Source organism: Neoarius graeffei, chromosome 20, assembly GCF_027579695.1.
Source record: "Neoarius graeffei isolate fNeoGra1 chromosome 20, fNeoGra1.pri, whole genome shotgun sequence".
NCBI classification, from domain to species: Eukaryota; Metazoa; Chordata; class Actinopteri; order Siluriformes; family Ariidae; genus Neoarius; species Neoarius graeffei.
This window is the reverse complement of record NC_083588.1, coordinates 16,032,946-16,057,569: the sequence shown is the minus strand read 5'-3', so window position 1 is coordinate 16,057,569 and position 24,624 is coordinate 16,032,946. Positions and strand designations below refer to the sequence as shown.

Sequence of the window (24,624 nt, the reverse complement as noted above, 5' to 3'; positions counted from 1 at the left end):
TAGTGCACATATAAAGGGAGTACAGAAGCGTTTGAGACTGAACCACCCTTCGGGTCATGAGTTACACTGAACCGGAAGAACTACTACATGCTTCCTGTTCGTAAAACGCTCCAAGCTGTAATGATTAACGCTTTGGCACAGTGAAATGTAATAGTTTAAATAAATAAAATCTAAATAGTCTATTTTACTTAAGTTGTTTTTTTTGTCTTGTTTAATATTTAGATAAATGTGATTTATTTCCTATAAATCACGTCAGTTGGATATCATTTGGTCTCTATTGTATTTCGATAAATTTATTTATATATTTAAAAAAAAAAAAAGCATGTGCATAAAATATGTTCTGTTGCCCTGCGTGGAGCCCATAAGCTCAAGTCAGTCACGTGATCACATATCGCTACCACTGAGCTCTATATAAAATCTGGAGAGCTCATCGGCTCATCAGAGTGACGCCATCTGGCCGCCATCTTACCACTCTCATTGCGTGGATTTGGCTTGTGTGTTAAACCATCGTATCCGATCAAATTTACCCCAAGATAAGATCTCATCTCATCTCATCTCATCTCATTATCTCTAGCCGCTTTATCCTGTTCTACAGGGTCGCAGGCAAGCCGGAGCCTATCCCAGCTGACTACGGGCGAAAGGCGGGGTACACCCTGGACAAGTCGCCAGGTCATCACAGGGCTGACACATAGACACAGACAACCATTCACACTCACATTCACACCTACGGTCAATTTAGAGTCACCAGTTAACCTAACCTGCATGTCTTTGGACTGTGGGGGAAACCGGAGCACCCGGAGGAAACCCACGCGGACACGGGGAGAACATGCAAACTCCACACAGAAAGGCCCTCGCCGGCCACGGGGCTCGAACCCGGACCTTCTTGCTGTGAGGTGACAGCGCTAACCACTCCACCACTGTGCCGCCCGTATTATAAGATAAGATGAGATAAGATAAGATAAGACAGCCTTTTATTATCCCACAAGGGGAAATGTACATTGTTACAGCAGCAAAATATCTCATCTCATCTCATCATCTCTAGCCGCTTTATCCTGTTCTACAGGGTCGCAGGCAAGCTGGAGCCTATCCCAGCTGACTACGGGCGAAAGGCGGGGTACACCCTGGACAAGTCGCCAGGTCATCACAGGGCTGACACATAGACACAGACAACCATTCACACTCACATTCACACCTACGGTCAATTTAGAGTCACCAGTTAACCTAACCTGCATGTCTTTGGACTGTGGGGGAAACCGGAGCACCCGGAGGAAACCCACGCGGACACGGGGAGAATATGCAAACTCCACACAGAAAGGCCCTCGCCGGCCACGGGGCTCGAACCCAGACCTTCTTGCTGTGAGGCGACTGCGCTAACCACTACATCACCGTGCCGCCCGCAGCAAAATATATAAAGAGAAAAAAGATAAGGCAGTGAAGGAGTAGTGCAAAAGTACTAAGCATACAAAAAGGATATAAATATATATAAAAGAAATAAACTGCAAATTTAGAGATAAAAAATGAACAAGTTTGTACTGTACAGCCTTTGTTTGTTAAATATAGATAGATGGAAAGAAGAACGAGAAAGATGCACTGTATAAGAGAGAAACTGAAATAATCTCCGTTGAAATGATTATAGTAGTAAAAGAGCCGTTTAAAAAAAAAGATCAGACTGGAAAAAGGAAAAAACAATAACAGTGAAAAAGAGCGCTATAAAGATATGTAAAGGTGAGGGGGGAAAAGTCAGGAGATACTTTTGTTGGGGCAAATTTGATCAGATACGACGGTTGAGCACACAAGCCAAATCCACGCGATGGGAGTGGTAAGATGGCGGCCAGATGGCGTCACTCATCTCTCCAGTAGGGAATGGGCTCTAAGCTCTCCAGGTTTTATTTCGAGCTCAGTGGTTGAGACCCAGGAACTGCATTTGTAAGTAGATGACGTGGAACATGCGTAAGATTGAATATGCTGATGTTTACTGGTTTGGTTTGGTTAGTCGTGTTTAGTTTCTAAAGTTGTGAGTGCTTAGATACAGATGTTGGTTTTTTTTTTTTCTGCTGTCAACGAGAGGTTTGGATTCGAACTCCTGAGCTGTTCTAAAGGTCTGTTGAGAGGACTGACTGCGTCGTTTGGCAGGTTAGTGGCTGTTTGTTTGTACAAAATGGGAATTAATCTAGTTTTATGTTGGTTTATGGGTGATTCAGAGCCATCCTGTGGGAGAAAGTAATCAGCAATCATCACAGCCCTGACACTACCATGTTTTCTTCACAGTCACTGCTGGAGTGTTGACTCTGCCTGGATCTCACACCATGGCTGATGAACTGAAATTTCAAGGTGGGTGGTGATGGTGTTATTACAGCCAGTATACTTGGGTATTCTTGGCCCAAAGTACAACAAGACACACTGTCTGTATGGCCAAAAGTCTGTGGACACCTGACCATCACATCCCTCAAGTTAGAGGCACACAATTCGCCTTTGTATGCATTCAAGCTTCCCTTCACTGGACACACACACGTTCTAGCACGGCCATGCCGCTGTACACAAACCGAGCTTCATGAAGACAAGGTGAAGTGGAAAAATTTGAGCGTCCTGCACTGAACACCTTTGCCAACTTGCACCCCAGGCCTCTTGTGGCTGAATGAGCGCCCATTCTCACAGCCATGATCCAAAATCTCATTGAAAGCCTTCTCAGAAAGAGTGGAGTGGGTTGTTAAAAAAAAAAAAAACACACACACAAAGGCAGCACTGTCACCTCACAGCAAGAAGGTTCTGGGTTCAAGCCCGGGGACCTTTCTGTGTGGAGTTTGCATGTTCTTCTCATGTCCGTATGGGTTTCCATCACAGTCCAAAGACATGCAGGTTAGGCTAATTGGTGGCTCTGAATTGACCGTCAGCGTGAATGTGAGTGTGAATGGTTGTTTGTCTTTATGTGCCAGCCCTGGGATGATCTGGCGACTTGTCCAGGGTGTACCCCGCCTCTCGTCCATAGTCAGCTGGGATAGGCTCCACTTCGCCCATGACCCTGCACAGGAGAAGCAGTTATGGATGGATGGATGGATGGATGGATGGATGGAAAAAACATGAGTGATATCGTCAGGTGTCCACAAACCTTTGCCCATATAAGATTGTTTGTTTGATTGCTGGATTTGCGAACAGCTTTACACTAAAAAGAAGTACTAAGTAACTCAATGAAGAGCAGGTATTTATCTATCTATCTATCTATCTATCTATCTATCTATCTATCTATCTATCTATTGTAACTGCTTTATCTTGGTCATAGTGGATCCTAATCTGGGAACATTGGGCACAAGGCAGGAGAATTTATCTTGAATGGGACACCAGTTCATTGCATGGCACCATATACAGTGTTCAGCGTAAATGAGTGCACCCCCTTTGAAAAGTAACATTTTAAACAATATCTCAATGAACACAAACAATTTCCAAAATGTTGACGACGAAGTTTAATATAACATCTGTTTAACTTATAACGTGAAAGTAAGGTTAATAATATAACTTAGATTACACATTTTTCAGTTTTACTCAAATTAGGATGGTGCAAAAATGAGTACACCCCACAACAAAAACTACTACATCTAGTACTTTGTATGGCCTCCATGATTTTTAATGACGGCACCAAGTCTTCTAGGCATGGAATGAACAAGTTGGCGACATTTTTGCAACATCAATCTTTTTCCATTCTTCAACAATGACCTCTTTTAGTGACTGGATGCTGGATGGAGAGTGATGCTCAACTCGTCTCTTCAGAATTCCCCAAAGAAAATAACTTCTTTACACCACAAAGGTGAAGGCTACAAGATCAGCAAAGCTTTACTTATCAGTCAGAACACTGTAACAAAAGTGGTACAAAACTTTAAGAAAGATGGAACTGCAACCATCTCACAGAGACGTCCAAGTCGTCCACAGAAGTTAACACCTCGACAGGAGTGTCTTCTGATGAGAAGGGTTGAAGAAAATTGCCATGCAAGTTCACTGCAGTTATCTAAAGAAGTAGAAAGCCAAACTGGGGTGACTATTTCCTGTGACACAATACGGCGTACACTGCAGAGGAATGGCATGCGTGGATGCCGTCCACGAAAGAAGCCTCTCCTAAAGCCCAGGCACAAAAAAGCCCGCCTAGAGTTTGCCAGGGCCCGTGCTGACAAAGATGAAGACTACTGGGACTCTATACTCTGGAGTGATGAGACCGAGATAAATGTTTTTGGAACTGACGGCTTCAAAACTGTATGGTGTCGCAAAGGTGAGGAATACAAAGAAAAATGCCTGGTGCCTACAGTGAAACATGGTGGTGGCAGTGTCCTTATGTGGGGCTGCATGAGTGCTGCTGGTGTCGGGGAGCTGCATTTCATTGATGGCATCATGAATTCAGACGTATTGCTCTATACTGAAAGAGAAGATGCTACCATCACTCCGTTGTGCACTTTTGGTCGTCGTGCACTTTTCCAACATGACAGTGATCCTAAACACACATCTAAGGCCACTGTTGGATTTCTGAAGAAGAACAGGGTGAAAGTGATTCAGTGGCCAAGTATGTCTCCTGATCTGAACCCGATCGAACACCTATGGGGAATTCTGAAGAGACAAGTTGAGCATCACTCTCCATCCAGCATCCAGTCACTAAAAGAGGTCATTGTTGAAGAATGGAAAAAGATTGATGTTGCAAAATGTCGCCAACTTGTTCATTCCATGCCTAGAAGACTTGGTGCTGTCATTAAAAATCATGGAGGCCATACAAAGTACTAGATGTAGTAGTTTTTGTTGTGGGGTGTACTCATTTTTGCACCACCCTAATTTGAGTAAAACTGAAAAATGTGTAATCTAAGTTATATTATTAACCTTACTTTCACGTTATAAGTTAAACAGATGTTACATTAAACTTGTCAACATTTTGGAAATTGTGTTCATTGAGATATTGTTTAAAATGTTACTTTTCAAAGCGGGTGTACTCCTTTACGCTGAGCACTGTACATACAGTGGTGTCCAAAAGTCTTTGACTACATTGAAAATCTGGGAATTTTTTTTTTTTTTATTTAAAATGGTAGACAGACAGGTTTTTGAATTTTGAAATATGTCTAACAAACCAAAAATGTTCAGTATCTTGAAGATTTAATATTCAAGACACCGCAATATTGAGTCTGACTAAGATTCTGCACTATACTCCATATTTCCCTATTTAAATTTAAGCAAATTAGTGATATTGACCATGTTAACTGCTTTGTACAAAAGGTCAGTTTTTGCTCGTGCCTAATCTCTTCTCTTGAAACGTGTTCAGACAACAGTCCCGTGGATTTGCTCTAAAACGGACCATAAGATTTTGCATAAACTTGGAGTCCATGAGAGCCCAAATGTCATTAACTTGCGTACAGAGATTTCTCCAGATTCTCTGAATCTATGTACCATACATCAGGGGTTCTCGACCTTTTCTACTTTAAGGCCCATTTAAACGAATCACACCGCACTCATGATGAAAAGGTGCAAAACAAAACCAAAAAACTGTTAAAACAAGAAAAAATGTCTGCACACTTAGATCCTTTTATTCATTTAATTGCCAAGCTTTCGGTCAGAGACCTTCCTCAGGGCACAAACAGATGGAACATACAACAAACTAATCAATTAAAATTCATTAAGGTGCTCAGTCACACCTGCACAGATGAGTTGTAGTCCAAGTGTGGGAGTTGTAGTTTTTCTGTTCTTCCTGGTTTCATATTTCCTCTACCCAAGGTAGCTGGCCGCTCCTCTACCCAAGGAAACGGACCGCAACTCTTTCCTGTTGGCAAGCAGCTCACATCCTAGTGCCCTAAAAAAACGGACTGCCCAAGAGTCAGTTCTATAGACTCAGACGGATCTGTCACTCCACTGAAGAATATGAGGAGAATGCATTAGAAATGAAACAAAGATTTTTGGCTAGGGGTTATCCCATGAAGACTTTTGAGGAGGCATACAACATTGCCCTGTCCATGCCACGGCCACATCTTCTGAAAAAAAGTGTTAAAAAGTTTTCAGTTTCTTGCATTACTACTTTTACTCCTAAATCCTACATAATTAAAAACACAGTCATGAAATATTGGCATTTAATATGTGACGATCCTTCACTCCAGGGTAAATTTAAGGACCCCCCGTTGTTTGTCTCCAGACGGGGTCCCAACCTCAGGAATAAGCTTGTCAAAGCATGTATAAGATCTGCTCCTGCTCAAACACTTAGCACCCCTGAGGGATGGTAACTACCCCATGGCAACTGTGCCCAATGTAACAGTACACATAAGACTCATACTTTTAAACACCCCAGGTCTGGTAAAAGTTACAATGTGAAGGGTTTTATTACATGCAATATAAAGAATGTTGTTTATTTGTTAAGATGTCCCTGTGATAAGGTCTATGTGGGGGAAAAACTACACGTAGTTTAAAACAAAGGATCAGTGAACATAAGAGTTCGATGAGACGGGCTGATCTTAATTACCCTGTGGCTTGTCACTTTGTAGAGTGTGCCCACCCTGTTTCTTCCCTACGGTTTTAGGGAATTGAGCAAGTTAAATTGTCAAGGGGTGGGAACATTGATAAAGTGCTATGTCAAAGGGAATTGTTTTGGATCCATACATTAGATGCCCTACAACCCAAAGGGTTAAATGTAGACTTTGACATGAGTGTTACGTTATGATTGGAGGTATACCATTTGTTAAGTCTTGAAACTGCAGTTTATGAAGTTCTTGCTGATGTTTATGCAGTTATCTTGAACTTACACTTGCTTATGTGTGTGTGTGTGTACTCAAGTTTGTATGTAAAAAGATGTATGTTTTTGTGGTGGGTAATTTTATTGGTGCATTTGGGGTCAATTTAATGCCAGCTACCTTGGGTAGAGGAAATATGAAACCAGGAAGAACAGAAAAACTACAACTCCCACACTTGGACTACAACTCATCTGTGCAGGTGTGACTGAGCACCTTAATGAATTTTAATTGATTAGTTTGTTGTATGTTCCATCTGTTTGTGCCCTGAGGAAGGTCTCTGACCAAAAGCTTGGCAATTAAATGAATAAAAGGATGTAAGTGTGCAGACATTTTTTCTTGTTTTAACAACTACTTTAAGGCCCATGAAAAAAGATTCCCAATTATTTTGGCTCATCTATTCTATTCGAATCTAATAATCTACTGTAAAGTAATGGGATGCAACATCACTCCCTGTTACAGATGGGAGCCCAGGAATTAAATAAATGCAATAATTTATTTATTTTTTTGGTAAAACTGTATGGATATCAGAAGCCAAACCTTGCATGCAGGGCATTCTCAGTCAAAAGGGATTAAATATTTTAAAGTTTGTGCATATTTTTAGTCTTTTGTGTTTGTAATTACTTGTATCTATACATGCATGACCCCACCAGCTCTGCTGATCGACTTTATATTTATTCATTATGAGTTGGAAAATTACCCATCCGTTGAGTTCCCCGACATCTCAAACTACCTGGTGGTGCAGACATCGTTCTACACGGACACACCGATGAAAACCTGGAAAAGCGTGCAGGAGTACAACTTTTTGTTTGTGGCTGGGTTAAAAAGCTGGGGATCAGGACGCTACAAGATAAATCCTGTATCGTTTTTGCCCGGGTAAGGAGGAATTTCTGGGCCTTTTGTCTGCGTTTTTTTTTTTTAAGAGATTTTTTTTTGACCTTTATTGGATAGGACAGTGTAGAGACAGGACAGGAAATGAGCAGGAGAGAGAGACTGGGAGGGATCGGGAAATGACCTCGGGTTGGAATCGAACCCGGGTCCCCGGATTTATGGTATGACGCCTTAGCCACAACGCCCCTTCTTTGTGATGGTTGCTCGGACACAAGTTTGAGTATTGGGTGTAAACAAACCATAGCTGCTCAATTCTCAATCCTCCCTGCTTTTGTCTTCCAGCAGGCATCACAGATCCATATAATTTACCCACAAACGTATGTATTTATTTATTCGTTCTTCCTACTGTTCTTTCTCTTCTGTGTGCACGCACATGTGGGTTAAATGCAGAGGATGAGTGTGACAAAAATAAAGCCTTATTCTTAATTTACTCACAAATGGTTTTTATTCCACTTGAAGTATACACCAAACCAGCTACCGGATTTGGGACACTACGACATCGTGAACTATTTAGTATTTGGCTTCAAACTTGGAAAAACTTTCCCAGTGGTTGAGAAACACTGCCATGGATGACGTGCTCCCCAAATTCTTTGCAATTTTACATTGAGGAACGTTATTCTTAAATTGTTGCACTGTTTACCCACACAGTCTTGCGTAGGGCGGTGAACAACTCCCCGTCTTTCTTCTGAGAGACTCCGCCTCTCTGGAATGCTCTTTTTACACCCAGTCATGTTACTGACCTGTTGCCAGTTAACATAATTTGTTGTTTTTAATTACACAACTGTTCCAGTCTTTTGTTGTCCTCCCTGTCCCAACATTTTTAAAACGTTGGCATTTAGTGCCAGCAACAATGAGCATGCATTTTTCAAAAACAATATTTCTCACTTTCAACAATTGACATGTTTTGTTTTTGTGGCTACTGGGTCATCGTGTTGGAAGAATGAGTATGCATGCAGGTGTGCTTATTAAAATGACCGGTGAGTGTATACCTTTAGAAATAAATGGACTAGACTAAAGAAATCGCCTTCAGACATGTTTACGCTTATTACCAAGGGAAAGTGCATTCGTATTTTAAAACATACTCCAGGTCGTCCCCCCTTTCCTCGCCTTCTTCAGCCGGTGGTCCCGTGGGTGATGTAGATGTGACGTACTTCTTCCGAGTTGTTACAGGAAGTTGTTTTGAAAAGAGTTTTGAGACCACTGAGCTCTAGCGCTGGGCCATTTCCGGGAAATAAGCGTTTGGGTCATGGTGACAGCGTGTGTATGTCGGCCTCGGTTCGGAGGCTTCAGTTTTGAAAACTAAGAGGTAAGAGTAGAATAATATAAAGTACAGACAGTTGGTATATTTTACCTCTGTGTTTTGTTTTTTTTTTTAAATAAATTGTTAATTTTTGGATTACACTTCATTTTTGTCGCTACTGCTTCATAGAGTATGTATTTATTTTAGAACCAATACTTGATTCTAAAAGCAGTACAGGACCAGTAAGGGTGGCAACTCTCGGCATGCGTCTAATAGCTAAACGACACGAGGCGATCGTGATTTTTAAGACAAGCTGTTCTCTGTATTCTTTTATGTGTGAGGTCTGTCAGTCAACATAGTGTATTGATGACATAAATAACATCAGTGGATTGAATTCGAAAATGTCAATACGTCATATCCGATGTGATGCTGATCCTCCAGCCCTGGTGATGATACGGATTATTGGATTTATACAGCTGCAGGGGCGTGTTTAGCCTATTTTTGGGGGTGCTCAAGCACCCCCAAAAACGAGCTCAGCATCCCCTAGCTCAGCACCCTCAAAAACACTGCTTTTGGACATAATTTTCAGAAATAATTGCCCTTGCACACTGCACAATGAATGTGTGCGCAGGCGTGTGTGTGTGTTCTTGAATTCACCTGTTACGTGATAGTTCTATGAGCAGTAAAATACCTCTCCTCCTTGCGTCCCCTCTGATTGGGTTGCCTGTCCGCGCGAGTGCTTGCTACGACATGGTGTTTTTTTTTAACTGGATTCCACGCCGATGAGGAACTCGAAGTAGCACCTGAGTATTACTGGCATAGCGAGATGTGAAGGTACGGAATAGCTCCAACATTACAAATGCAGTAGTAGGTCTTGTTTAGTTAAAAATATAACATTTTTCAGTGGTTGTAAATGTGTAGATATCATAGTTTATTGGGTCAGCTTCTGTTAAAATATTGCATCAGTCTAGTCTTGTCTAGTCTAGTCTTCTTGTCTAGTTAAGTCTAGTCTAAATGCGGAATAAACGTGGAAACACTGTCGTTCAAGCCAGGTGCCTCTGTCAGCTCTGGGGGCTAAGCACCCCCAAAGATCAGATGCTAGAATCGCCCCTGTACAGCTGTAATAAACGTCATGTTTCATTTCATCATGGTATAACTGTAATACGGGTATACACTACCAGTCAAAAATCTGGATATGTTAGATACATTTTATTGTCTTGTAGACATTTCTAGGAAGGCTTCAGAATGAAATTTGTAAGACAAATCTAAACGAGAACCCTTTTTTGAAAATAATTTTACTTAAAATTTGACAGCGCATTTTCATGTAGAACTTCAGAGAAGTAGCGAGGAGCTCAGCCTGTTTGGAAAGTTCAAGAAAAGCCTAGTGGGTGAAGCTACCTCATGAAGTTTGTTGAGAAGATGCCAGTTCAAAGCCTTCTCAGGAATATTGTGAAGAATTTTAAAATAACCTACATTTTTAGTTTTCTTGGGCACTGCACAAATCCATACGGGTCATTTCATATACTTAAAGCTAGACTGCCTTTCAGATTTTTCAAGTGTGGGTCATAAAAATAATTTTCCCCGACGCCCTGTTATTTTTGTTTAGTGGACTGAAAGCTACTGAATTCGAATCGCAGACTTCCAATTTTATTAATTTTTTTTAATAGAACAATTAATGAATTTAAGGCCACATGGCCCTAAATTCTCGGCTATTTTTTTCCTGCTTCACCGTGACGCAATACAAGATACTACGTCATGGGCTTTCTCTGTTCGCGCAAGGCATTGTGGGATACAAATTTGAAACGGGAGAGAACAGTGGCGAACGTGAGTGCGCGAATGAAACGTGAAAGACCGACGACAGTAACGGAAAGCGAGGCGAAGGAAAGGAAAAACGGGACCAAACTACTAAATATCGGCGGTCAGCGAGCACCTCGGTGTGATCAGCTGTTTGTTTAGCGACGGAATGATGGAACTGTCAGTGCACGGTCAAGGCAAACCTGTAGATGGCAGCTGCCATAAAACCCAAAAGAAGAAGGTAAGTTTGCATGTGCACACACGGACTTCCTCTGTCTGCTTGACTGCGCGACGCGAGCGATTTCACGTACACTATTTGCTCGGGAATCGCCTCAAATTTAATAACTTCCCAGCCACAGAATGGCGAGATATTGGAAAAATAAACATGTATCACACTGACCAAATTTCAGAGCGAGCCAAATTTCACCGATTTGATGAAATCGAAAGGCCGTCTACTTTTAATTATTGTTCTAAAAGGGTGAAAAATGGTAAACGTGCAGAACACACTTGTATGATCAGTTTTGACTGGGAGCTAAAACGTGCTTTCCGTTATGTTCTATATGTGTGCAGAGTTCGAGGAGGCTACAGATCTCCTTTCTGCTGACCCGGCCGCCTCCACAATCAGCATCGCCGCTCCTGGCGCTGCTGGCACCTCTTCCTCAGATGTCAGACTGAACCTATCAGATGATGAGGAGAACCAGCAGGAGAGCTCTGGGGTGCGTTTCCCATCGTAATCCCCAGATCAGTAAAGTGCTGAATCATCGTCGTTTGCTTATTGTATCGTTTTAATTGCAGTTACTCGGAGGTGAGAAGCAAACCAGTGGCTTCTGGACATTTGAATACTATCAGTCTTTTTTCAATGTGGATACTCTGCAGGTATGGAACATCGGGACACTCGAATCTATTTACCGTTTAATTTATCAATGAATCAACCAGTTGTTTCCTGATTTGCATTAGGTGTTGGACAGGATCAAAGGGTCACTTATACCTTTACCTGGACGAAATTTCGTTAAACATCACATTCGCAGTAACCCAGATTTGTATGGTAAGGAACAATTCTTGTTTTTTTTTTTTCTTCCGTTACGTTTTTCAAGCATTTCTAATCATTTGCAGCCAAAAATGGCAGATTGTCCTGAAATATTAATTGCACATGTATTTGCTTTCTCTACTCACAGGGCCTTTTTGGATATGCGTGTCTCTCGTCTTTTCTGTGGCCATTAGTGGGAACCTCTCTACCTTTCTGAGTCAGATGGGTGACCCTCATTATCACTATAGACCACAATTCCACAGAGGTAATGCAGCTACCAGAAGGAAAAATCTCTCGCCCATGGAAAGTAATTCATTAAATGAGGAATAAAACACTTAGGGATGAAAAACTTCTTCCAGAAAGAAAACGTAACCAGGAGAGGCTTTGCGAGGTTACGTGACCCCATAGCAGGGACGTGCACAGGATTATAGAGGGGCAGGGGCTCAAAGTCAGAAAAAGGGCAGCAAGTGCATGATTTTTTTTTTTTTTCCTGGTCCTTTCCAAAATATGCAAATGTAGAATTAAAATTAACGTACTAATAGGAAGGTAAGTACTTAGCTATGTGTCCTGTGTTGGTGAAAGTGATATGCAATTGCCATTTCTTTTGTGTCAGCAAAATTGTCCCATCTCATCTCATTATCTCTAGCCGCTTTATCCTGTTCTACAGGGTCGCAGGCAAGCTGGAGCCTATCCCAGCTGACTACGGGTGAAAGGCGGGGTACACCCTGGACAAGTCGCCAGGTCATCACAGGGCTGACACATAGACACAGACAACCATTCACACATCTTCACATTCACACCTACGGTCAATTTAGAGTCACCATTTAACCTAACCTGCACGTCTTTGGACTGTGGGGGAAACCGGAGCACCCGGAGGAAACCCACGCGGACACGGGGAGAACATGCAAACTCCACACAGAAAGGCCCTCGTCAGCCACGGGGCTCGAACCCAGGACCTTCTTGCTGTGAGGCGACAGCACTAACCACTACACCACCGTGCCGCCCTCAGCAAAATTGTCACTCACATTATCATAGGCTTGGAAGACATGCAAAGCAATAAAACACTGGTGCGTTATTAGGCTTTTTTGTTAATATAAAGAGGAGAACGTAAGCTTCCCGACGATATAGGATACTTGCATGTACACCGAAGCACGGCCGAGGCAATCGATTGTGAACAGTAACAGGTCAGGTCACGTCAGTTAACAAGCAGATTATTAAACTACAGAGACTTAAATTACTCGCACAAATGTCAGTAGCCCTACAAACGCCCAAATGTCATGCACATACAGTTTGAAAGGGCTAACTGTTAGACCATAACTCACATGTTCAAGCTGCCTCACTGTCACGTCTCCTCTGTTATCATTGTGGCAGCGCAGCGGCTTCTTCCCTCTCACTCCCGTCCGCGCGCCCCCTCGCTCTGGCCGCACTCGAGCGGAGCAGCAATGGACAGAGAAGTGGCAGCTCAACGCACGCAACGACCCCGTGTTACAAGAAAATTGGTAGATTGCCGTGGAGTTTTTGTACCGCCGTTGTTTTAAACTTCTAACAGGACTGTATTATTTATTATTAGGATTATTATTTTAAAAGGGCAACATTTAATTCGAGGCAAAAAGGGCAGGGGCTCAAGCACCCCTAAAGCCCTGTGTGCACGTGCCTGCCCCATAGTAACGGTAACTATGGCGCCATGACAGGAGGCACCCTTGTAGTGCTTCATTCAGCTGAGTTAGAAGGTTTTGCTGCGTTTTTGGATGTACAAATTGTTCTGAATGAAACACACATCAGACTTTTTTATTTTTTAAATTTACCAAAAGTGATTTTATCATCAGGGGGAAAAAAAACTAGAGAGGTTTCTAGAAATAAAAGGGAAAAATTGGGGAGGACTTGGATTCAGCAGGACTTGGAGTCGAATCGAGAGGTCAAAAACCATATAGTATGCTCACTTTATTTCCACGAAGGTAAACTTTCAAAAAAAAAAAATTTCACAACTGCAGCAAGGTGCTCATTCTTATACAGTGAAGTGAACATGAGCCTCAACACAGCGGCTCGGCAGAGTCTAACCTTCGCTGAGACTTGGTGCATTTACATTCAGGAGTCCTTCAGAGCGTGTTGTGTGCACGTGTGCTTGGGATCCAGTCATTATAGACTGGTACCAAAATTCAAAAAAGTGCTTATTTAAGGAGTTAAAGGCATTTTTGAGACCAAGTCGGCAAGCAGTCTTATTTTGTCAATTTGGGTGTGCCGAATTCAAATCTGCAATATGCCGAGCTCTATCTGACCTCTGTTGACCTCTAGAGGTCATTGAACTTTGGGCCTGTAAACGTCTCAGCTGAACCCAGTTTCTCAGCTTTCTAAGGAATGAAATGTACTAAAATGATTCATGAAGTTAGCAAATGGCCTTGTTTGTTAAATGTTTGGGTGCTGAATTCATTTTTCATTTGTAAAACGACATATGACCTCTGATAACCTCAAGGTCATTAAACTTGGCCTATAGGCCTATGCATTTAACGGCATTTTTAAACTGACTTTACTCCCCCAAAAAGAATATGAACAGACAAAAAACAAATAGAAAGGAACAAATACAACATTAAATGCCAGTCCATGTACATGTGACTTACTTTTCACAATGAGAATGCCTAGGCGATCACCTTACATAACATTGCATTACATTTAACGGTTATTGTTTATACAAAGCTACTGAAAAAAGGACAGATTCAGCAGCATACAAAATGTGGGAGTATACAGGGTATACAGGTTAATCAGGGTTAGTATATATGAGTTTTTTTCTTTGTTGTTTGTTTTTTGTAAAGGCTTTACCCCGTTTAAAACAAAACAAAAAACAAAGAAAAAAACTCTCATATATACTAACCCTGATTAACCTGTATACCCTGTATGCCCCCACATTTTGTATGCTGCTGAATCTGTCCTCTTTTCAGTGGCTTTGTATAAACAATAACCGCTAAATGTAATGCAATGTTATGTAAGGTGATCGCCGAGGCATTCTCATTGTGAAAAGTAAGTCACATGTACATGGACTGGCATTTAATGTTGTATTTGTTCCTTTCTATTTGTTTTTTGTCTGTTCATATTCTTTTTGGGGGAGTAAAGTCAGTTTAAAAATGCCGTTAAATGCATAGGCCTATAGGCCAAGTTTAATGACCTTGAGGTTATCAGAGGTCATATGTCGTTGTACAAATGAAAAATGAATTCAGCACCCAAACATTTAACAAACAAGGCCATTTGCTAACTTCATGAATCATTTTAGTACATTTCATTCCTTAGAAAGCTGAGAAACTGGGTTCAGCTGAGACGTTTACAGGCCCAAAGTTCAATGACCTCTAGAGGTCAACAGAGGTCAGATAGAGCTCGGCATATTGCAGATTTGAATTCGGCACACCCAAATTGACAAAATAAGACTGTTTGCCGACTTTGTCTCAAAAATGCCTTTGGGTGTCACAATTCTGGATTTTGGTACCAGTCTATTATGGGAAACACCCAATACTGATTTTGAGCTCCTCAGCACGAGCATATAAGGACACAGACGCTTTGCGAAGTATTATCATGATCACTGTCATGTTTGTCTGTAGCCATGTTTATGACTGCTTTCGATTTTAAGTAAATATCACGCCTGCTAATAAACGCTCTTCCTGTACTTAGACTCGTCGACCGCCACATACCTGACACAATACTTAAATCTGTGAAAACAGCGTCCTTATATGCACGTGCTGATTGCGCTCAAGTCAGTATCGGGTGTTTCCCATAACGACTGGGTCCCAGGCGTGCGCACAATGCACTCCAAAGCATCCTTGAATGTAGATGCACTTTTTAAGTCTTGGCGAAGGTGAGACTCTAAGCTGCCGTGTTGCTCGTGTTTACTTCACTGTATAACAATGAGCACCTTGCTCCAGTTGTGAAATTTATTTTGGAAATCTTACCTTTGTGGAAGGGTGGTATAGTGGTTCACACTGTCGCCTCACATCTGGGTTCGAGCCCAGCGGCCGGCGAGGGCCTTTCTGTGCGGAGTTTGCATGTTCTCCCCGTGTCCGCGTGGGTTTCCCCCACAGTCCAAAGACATGCAGGTTAGGTTAACTGGTGACTCTAAATTGACCGTAGGTGTGAATGTGAGTGTGAATGGTTGTCTGTGTCTATGTGTCAGCCCTGTGATGACCTGGCGACTTGTCCAGGGTGTACCCCGCCTCTCGCCCGTAGTCAGCTGGGATAGGCTCCAGCTTGCCTGCGACCCTGTAGAACAGGATAAACAGCCACAGGTGATGGATGGTGGATACCTTTGTGGAAATGGAAGTGAGCGTACCATAGGGTTTTTGACTTCTCTGTTTGACACGGAGTCCCGTTGAAATGTTTTATTCAGAAATTCCCCCCTAAATGATGGCTACTTTTGGTAAAGTAAATAAAATCTGTTGTCTTTGTTTCCTTCAACATAAACGTCCAAAAAGGCAGCAAAACCTTCCCATACCGATCAATAACAACTGACTCGGCTCTATGAAGCACTACAAGTGTGCCTCCTGTCATGGCGGCATAGTTACCGTTGCTATGGGGTCATGTAACAGCGCCAAGCCTTCATTCAACAATTTTTTTTTTTCTTTATGTGCCATGGACTATCCAGGTCCATACACTGTTTTAGAACGTATGCATCAACATAAAGCTGTGATTTTGCCTTCGAGCCAGAATTAATTTCCCCCGCTGCTTTCACACAAGATTAAACAAGTCATCGGGACCCATTCAGGATTGAATTGGCTTCAGTTCAATTTAATTTGTGAATTCAGTAGCGCTGTGGTAGAATTAATTATGAATTGGCAATTAATTAATGAAAAATTTGTTTCTTCATCATGAAGACGGATCTGTGGAAGTCAATTTTTGAAACGAGGCATTTTAGAAACGCAAAAGTCGGCCATGACTACGAAAATTAAGTGATGTCTGACTCTTCCCTCTCTCTCTCTCTTCAAAACAATAAGATTAAACTTATATGTTTCAGACAGAGTACCCAAATTAAACACACTCCTCTAAAATTTTAATCGGTCAGTAATCAGTGGCTATAGTAAAGGTAGACGGAGAAGTATTTAAAGCTCTCCTGTTAACAGGCTCTTGGACATACCCTGTGGCCTCGGTATAGTTTTCTCCGTATGGCACATAGGAGTACAGATTGAAAAGACTGTTACACTAAGGTACTGAATCTGCCTTTTTTTAAATTTTTTTTATTTATAATAGTGACGATTGCAGCAGTTGCTGTGTTCCTGTATGCGTGGCTCGTCCCACTGGGTGTGTGGGGCTTCATGACTTGGAGACAGAGCACTGCACGACAAATGAGCGCTTACTCTTTTCTGGAGACAGTGTGTGTCTATGGCTACTCTCTCTTCATTTACATTCCTACTTCGGTAAGTTTGACCATAATCACTTCCATTAGGGCTTCTACATTACTCCATGAAACACTGCCTATATGTGTGGTGGCCTGGAAAAACCTCTCTCGTTCCACTGAAAGACATCCTGCCTCCCTCTCCCCTTTTGTCACCTAATCTGCTTAATGAAAAAAAAAAAGTTACTGCCAACTTGTCAAGAATTGTTACAATTCTCAGGAAATTAATTATCTCCATTGTCCGGTACAGTGGTTAGCACCGTCACCTCATAGCAAGAAGGTCCTGGGTTCGAGCCCGGTGGCTGACAGGGGCCTTTCTGTGTGGGTTTCCTCCAGGTTCTCCGGTTTCCCCTACAGTCCAAAGACATGCAGGTTAGGTTCACATGGGGCAGGTTTGGGCTGAAGTGCCCTTGAGGAAGGCACCGAACCCCCAGCTGCTCCCCGGGCGCTGTAGCATACAAGTAACTGCATACCCTGGGTGTGTGTGTTCACTGCTTTAGATGTGTTAAATGCAGGGGAGGAATTTCGCTGTGCTTTTTTTGAGTGTACGTGTGATTAAAGGCTTGTTGCTTATGTCTTTTGGATTAAATTTCTTTTTAACAAGTCATAATAGGGTAGCATGGTGGTGTAGTGGTTAGCATTATTGCCTCGCAGCAAAAAGGTTCTGGGTTCGAGCCCAGCGGCCAACAGGAGCCTTTCTGTGTGGAGTTTGCACGTTCTCCCGTGTCTGCGTGGGTTTCCTCCGGGTGCTCTGGTTTCCCCCACAGTCCAAAGGCATGCAGGTTAGGATAATTGGTGGCTCTAAATTGACTAGGTGCGAATATGAATGGTTATTTGTGTCTATGTGTTGGCCCTGTGATGACCTGGTGACTTGTCCAGGGTGTACCCCGCCTTTCGCCCGTAGTCAGCTGGGATAGGCTCCAGCTTGCCTGCGACCCTGCACAGGATAAGTGGTTATGGATAATGGATGGGTAAGTCATTTAAAAAAGGAAAAAAATGCTTTTTTAGCTGTCACATGTAGAGACTTGTTAACAGGCACCATCTGATTACAAACTGAATTGAATAGGCTTGAGTCTATTTTGCCATGGCCATGCCCATCCAAAAAACCGCTTAAAGTGTCAGGAAAGTACACTTAATTTGCAAGGTTTAAGACCTCTTCAGGCAGTTCCATGTTATCTAGAGACCTGTCTGTATGATGGCCAATACTAGAAGTCGATGGGTAACTTTCTGCAACGATGGGCTCCAAAATTCCCGTTTGGGGAGCCCTTTCCGAAGAGGGCAGCCTCAGCCCGCTATTCGCCCCTGAAGCCCCGTGCGAGTGTGGCTCACCAAAAACTTGTAAATATGAGCCCTGGCTCCAGCCACACAGGGATTTAAAAATTCATAACTCGGCCACTAGGGGCGGCACGGTGGTGTAGTCGTTAGTGCTGTCGCCTCACAGCAAGAAGGTCCGGGTTCGAGCCCCGTGACCGGCGAGGGCCTTTCTGTGTGGAGTTTGCATGTTCTCCCCGTGTCTGCGTGGGTTTCCTCCGGGTGCTCCGGTTTCCCCCACAGTCCAAAGACATGCAGGTTAGGTTAACTGGTGACTCTAAATTGACCGTAGGTGTGAAATGTGAGTGTGAATGGTTGTCTGTGTGTCGGCCCTGTGATGACCTGGCGACTTGTCCAGGGTGTACCCCGTAGTCAGCTGGGATAGGCTCCAGCTTGCCTGCGACCCTGTAGAAGGATAAAGCGGCTAGAGATAATGAGATGAGAACTTGGCCACTGAAAATCCTAGCCCCGCCAAACTTGACGGGCTTGGCCTACTGCGATCGTAGCTCGGCTTGTTATTCGTGGCAAATTTCAACCTCTTTCTGGAGCATTTTATTGGTTTGACCTAGATTCTTTGTCTTGGGTCACGCTATACAAAGCATAATGAGAATACAAGCAATTAGGTCAGGTAAGAATCGCTGCTTACCACAGGTGGCCGGATCCCGAACCATTGGCCTGTTGGTTGAGCGTGGTTCTAGCCCATGTAGCCAGCCAGCTAGCGATAAAGTAAACAAATGCCCCGTGACCGATGCCAAGTGGTGCACATGTATTTCTGACCAATACACCTGCATCATTTGTTCAGGATCCATTCCTGTTTCAGAGCGCGTTGTGCGTATGCTTGGGACCCAGTCATTATGGGAAAAACCTGATGCTGATTTTGAGCACAATCAGCACGTGCCTATAACACTTTTCACAGACTTTGTGAAGTATTTTGTCAGGTATGCGGCAGTAGATGAATATAAGTGCAGCACGAGTTTGCTAGTAGGGCTGAACGATATATCGTTATCGTATCTAGATATGAACATACAAGATATTAATATCGAAAAAGCAACAATATAGATTTCTCCTCCCCGCGCTCGCCCTGCATGTACAGCTCTGGCAGTCACAACAAACATTTTTACGATTACCCTTGAATACACTGCTAAGGCCAGCTAACCACAAACCTTATTTCATGCTTGCTGTGACAAACATATGAGGGCGGGAGTGAGGGAGACGGAGACCGATGCACGCACTACAGACACAGCGGGGAAATTAAAAAGAGAGAAAGAAAATGAGTGCGGAAGATAATGCGGCCGGTGGCAGTGCAGAATCTGACTTGGTGCCAAAACATAAATCATCCTCCATTATTTGGAGGTATTTCGGATTCAAAAAGGACCATGTTAACCAGAGTGAGGTGTTGTGCAGGTCGTGCTTAGCAAAAATTGCAACGAAGCAAGGTAGCACAATAAACAACACCATCGCGTGCTGCACAAAGAGTGTATGACAATGAGAGAAACACCGGGGACTTCTCAAAGTTTGATTGCTGACGCGTTCAGTAGCGTTACGCCGTACGAGTCGACGTCCACCAGACATAAAGAAATTACAGACGCTATAACATACCACATTGCAAAAGACATGGTACCTGTGTACACAGTCTCGAAAGAGGGCTTTAAAAAAAAAAAAATGGTTCGGACGCTGGACAAGCGTTATAAAATACCATCCTGAACACATTTTGATCAAGCGGCCATTCCGAAACTCTATAATGAGTGTAAAATGAATGTTGAATCCGAGCTCCGTGAAATCGATCATTTCGCCACAACCACGAACTTATGGTCGAGCCGGACAACCGAACCTTACATCAGTTTAACGATCCATTTTATTACAACAAACTTCGAACTCAAGACCCGCTGTCTGCAGACGTCCTTCTTCCCCGGGGAGCATACAATAAATAACAAATACGGATGCATTTGTTATTTATTGTTAAAGCAGGGCTGCAGTAAAGTGTTTGATTTGTAATTTATGTTAATGTTGATGACTGGCAGTGAGTTCTTAAAAATAAAACTGCACTTTCCACATTTTTTTGCATTATGATGTTTTTATTTTTCTGAAAAATGCTTGGTTTTCACCGAACCCGTAGTCATATCGTATCGATATATCTGGCATGAATATTGAGATATGAAGTTTTGTCCATATCGTTCAGCCCTGTTTACTAGCAGGCGTGATGTATACAAAAATGAAACCAAAAGCAGTCATAAACATGGCTACAGACAAACGTGACCATGGTGATAATACTTCACAAAGCCTCTGTCCCCTTTCATGCACATGCTGATTGCTCTCATATCAGTATGAGGTGTTTCCCATAATGACTGGGTCCCAAGCTTGCGCACACAGTGTTCTGAAGGACCCCCAAATGTAAAAGCACTTAAGTCTTGGTGAAGGTGAGGCTATGCTGACCTGCTGCACTACTCATGTTCGCGTCACTGTATAAGAATGAGCACCATGCTGCAGTTCTGAAATTATTATTATTATTGGAATTCTTACCTGTGTGGAAATAAAGTGAGCACCATCAGGTTTTGGACCTCTTTGTTCAAGAGTCCTGCTGTATGCAGCTCCCTAGTTTTCCCGTCTACGTTCAGAAAGCGTGCGATTTTCTTAATGATTTGAGTTGACCGACTCCTTTTTCAGAAATTCACTACCTGAAACACCTTTTTTTAAGAGCTTCTCTCAACTGCTTTGTCAAGATTGCACTAGAGGGTCCCAAATTTGCTTCAATATTTCAAATTTTCCAAGGGGCGCATGCCCCCGGACCCTCCTACCAACATCCTTCTCTCAATTTCTACATGTTTACAAATAGTTCCTAAACTTGCCTTGGTTTTCTATCATTTTGATGATAAAATGTGTATATTCATAAAGTAGTGGCGTCAAAGTAAACTTACTACTGGCAGGAAAAGCTCCTATTTTGGTCCATTTTCCTGAATTCAGCCACAGTATACTGTCCAGTGGGTTTTCCCAGACCGTCACATGTACGCTTGCTTGTTCTGTTGTTTAGTTTGAATAAATTGTACACTCTTTACGAAGATGACAAAACAACTTGCTGTGGAATCTGTATTGCTCACGTTTCTCCACTAATCCTGTTTTAAGATATTATGGACCATTCCATTTGGATGGCTGCAGTGGCTCTTGATTGTGATTGCCATGTTGATCTCTGGCTCTGTGTTGGTCATTACCTTTTGGCCAGCGGTGCGTGATGACACCAGAATGACAGCTTTCTCCATTATGGCAGTCATCGTACTGCTCCATGCTCTGTTGGCCATCAGCTGCAAGGTAATTTGCTTTTTATTTATAAAAAATATGGGTCTGTCTCAGAAACTGGTCTCTCATTTGGGACATTATGGTCAAAAAATAAATTTTTTTTTTTGCATTTACCTAACACTCTCGGTTTCTTTTGTCATGTTTAATAAGAATAAAGATGGCATCTTGCTTTATCTGGCCTCGACTGTGAATTATTATTTTTTTTATTACAATTCAAATGCTTTTGTAAAATTGATTTCCATATAAAATAACTCCATCATGAAGAATTAAAGATGAGTGAAAATATTGAATAAATTTCCTCTCTTTGATTGCTTGGGTTAAAAATGCCAAGTTATGATGACTGAATTGATTATTCACTTAAATATGAATAATATGATACATTTTGGGTATTTGATATGGAAAAATCAAGAACACACCGGAAAGATGAGAATAACGGCGGTGGTAAAAGAACAGCGACTGTATCGGCTGAAGGTCGCGCGGGTCTCTGCTGCGGCGCGCGAGCAACGGGACATCACTACCGCACCGGATGGTGCCGGGGCAGGGCAAAATGACTGGCCGTAGATTCTATCAAAAGTTCAATCTAAATTGACCATGAAAAAGAAACATTCTATTGCCTTATACTGCAAGACTAAAACAAAAACTGTCAAAACTCACCTTTTCAGCGATAACGTCCGAACAGATCACCCGCGTAACAGAAAGACCGCAAATGGAAGCACGATCAACTTCTAACTGTTGGTGTGGAAAATTCCATTCTACACATGCAAATTGTTAACGTGTGTCCTTCCCCGCACACAAATAACACGCTACGGTAAAAAAAAGACCACAACTCATTTTATAGCTCAAATTCATACAAGACCAGCTACCATCGTAACATATCCTGTAAGAAACATTCTATACCTAACTTTCAGCTTTCGTTTTAAAAAACAAAATCACAGATTTATAACTAAATTTGTATACGGTGTAGTGATTTTAAGTTGCTACTTTTGCTGAGGTAGTGACCTTGACCCTGAGGCTTTCCGTTTAGATCAAAACCCACGATCGTATTGGTTTTGGGTCTGCGGAAAATGGAGTTATGACGGTGATCAAATATTTGGCATGATGTTTTATTACGGTTATGATTATTCTGTGAGTGCACCAATCCTTAGGTGTATAAAGTTACAACTTATGGCCCTTTTCCACTACCCTTTTTCAGCTCACTTCAGCTCGCTTCAGCTCACTTCAGCCCGACACGGCTCGCGTTTCGACTACCAAAAACCAGCACGACTCGGCTCGTTTCAGCCCTGTTTAGCCCCTAAAACTCGCACGGTTTTGGAGTGGGGCTGAAGCGAGCCAAGCCGTGCCGAGTGAGGCTGGGGGCGTGAGCAGACACTCCCCTGTGCACTGATTGGTGAGGAGTGTCCTCACATGCCCACACACGCCCCGCGAGCGCGCTGGGATCTGTAAACACCGCAAACCCGGAAGGAGAAGAATTACGAATTACGAGAATTTCTGAAGCCTTATGCGCCTCGCCTCATCTATACGCTCTTGCCAGTATCTGTCCGCGTTGTCGGTGACAACAAGCCACAGCACCAAGACCAGCAACACTAACGACTCCATGTCCTCCATGTTTATTGTTTACTATCCGGGTCGTGAGACTACCGCTTAAAAGGTCACTGATGTCACTGTTTGCGCTGCTTAACGACATCACGTGACGTCCACCCACTTTCGCTAACTCCACCCAATGTGTCCACCCACTTCCAGCCAGCACGGTTCAGTGCGGTTGTAGTCGAAATGCAACTCCAACAGCCCCGCTCAGCCCGACTCAGCACGGCACGGCTCAGCCCAACTCAGCCGCGTTTGTAGTGGAAAAGCGGCATTAGTGATAACTAGACTTTTCGGTGGACGACAAGCTTTTTAAGGGAATGCGATGTAGTCGACCATTTATCATGTCCTGGATCAAGCCACCATTTTTGCCAAATTCTGAATATTCACATCAAAGATTGTTTTATCTGTATTTCTTTCATCATTTTATTTCCAATTAAAACTAACATCACCATTCAAAACCGTATAGTTTATTGACTGAGTATATTCAGTGGGGTACCCCCACAGTACCCAGGTTCTGAGACAGACCCATATTTTATATTTATAAATGTTAGACTGGAGAATGACCAAAGTGAAGTTCTGGGTTTTGCGTACCGTAATGTGTTAATGCGAAACCCAGGCTGGTATTATTCTGTTCGGCATTATACATTAGAGGGCAGTCTGGAAGTCATTTTAGACTCCGATTTCATTTCACTTAAGCTGCATTCTGGCTGGAGTCTCAAGTTTCAGCAGATGAGATTTGCTTTGACTTTATGCATAAACGCTCACAGGGACCTGTCTTCATTGTAACGTATTTGAACTTCTCTGTTTCAGTTGTACTTCTTCCCCACACCAGTGCAAACATCCATCTCTTCACCGACCAGCCCTAGCCTGAATCACACGACACTGACCAGCCACGGGAGCTCGGGTTAGCGGGGGGGGGGAACAACGTTGCTGTAAAATCCCTATTTTTGTTAATGCACTACTGATTTAATAACTTTTTCATAAGCAATATGGAGGAGATGGGTACAGCTTAAGCTGTGATGGACTTGAAGTTGTCTTTGGGGATCTGGAAGGAAAAGCTTTACTGGGCCTGTAATGTATTATTCATATAGAGTTTGTACATCTCTGTACTTGGATCAGGTCGAGATACTGATACTCATCCCTGTTCCTATAAATAGTATGAAATCATGTTCTGAATATGCTGTGCTTTGAAGTATATGGAAATTATTTATGTTCTATCGGAGTCCTTTAAAAAAAAAAAACCTAGGTTTGTGTTGTAGTTGTAGGAAACGTAACTTTAGATGAAGGCTAACATTATGAAATGAAATGCGTTACAGCTCCTCTGTAATGTGCTGAAAGCAAAAGTGTAATGGGTAACTGCTCTTAAAGGAACAGTCCACCG

The 24,624-nt window shown here is 42.6% G+C and overlaps 1 protein-coding gene across 2 annotated transcripts; it reads left to right on the top strand.

The window, feature by feature from the left end:
* Positions 1-1,907: 1,907 nt before the first annotated feature.
* On the top strand, positions 1,908-24,410 carry yipf2 (Yip1 domain family, member 2). 2 transcript variants are annotated; one of them, XM_060901330.1, is made up of 10 exons: positions 1,908-1,926; positions 2,068-2,133; positions 2,269-2,331; positions 11,233-11,378; positions 11,458-11,538; positions 11,620-11,707; positions 11,838-11,954; positions 16,913-17,079; positions 21,489-21,671; positions 24,054-24,410. In XM_060901330.1, exons 3-10 carry the CDS (start codon positions 2,307-2,309, stop codon positions 24,150-24,152), a joined length of 906 nt encoding a protein of 301 aa, XP_060757313.1. In that variant the 5' UTR covers positions 1,908-1,926; positions 2,068-2,133; positions 2,269-2,306; the 3' UTR covers positions 24,153-24,410. The 2 variants fall into 2 exon arrangements, with proteins under 2 accessions (XP_060757313.1, XP_060757312.1); XM_060901329.1 differs by lacking the exon at positions 1,908-1,926 and having other exon boundaries at positions 1,935-2,133.
* The last annotated feature ends 214 nt before the right edge of the window (positions 24,411-24,624 follow it).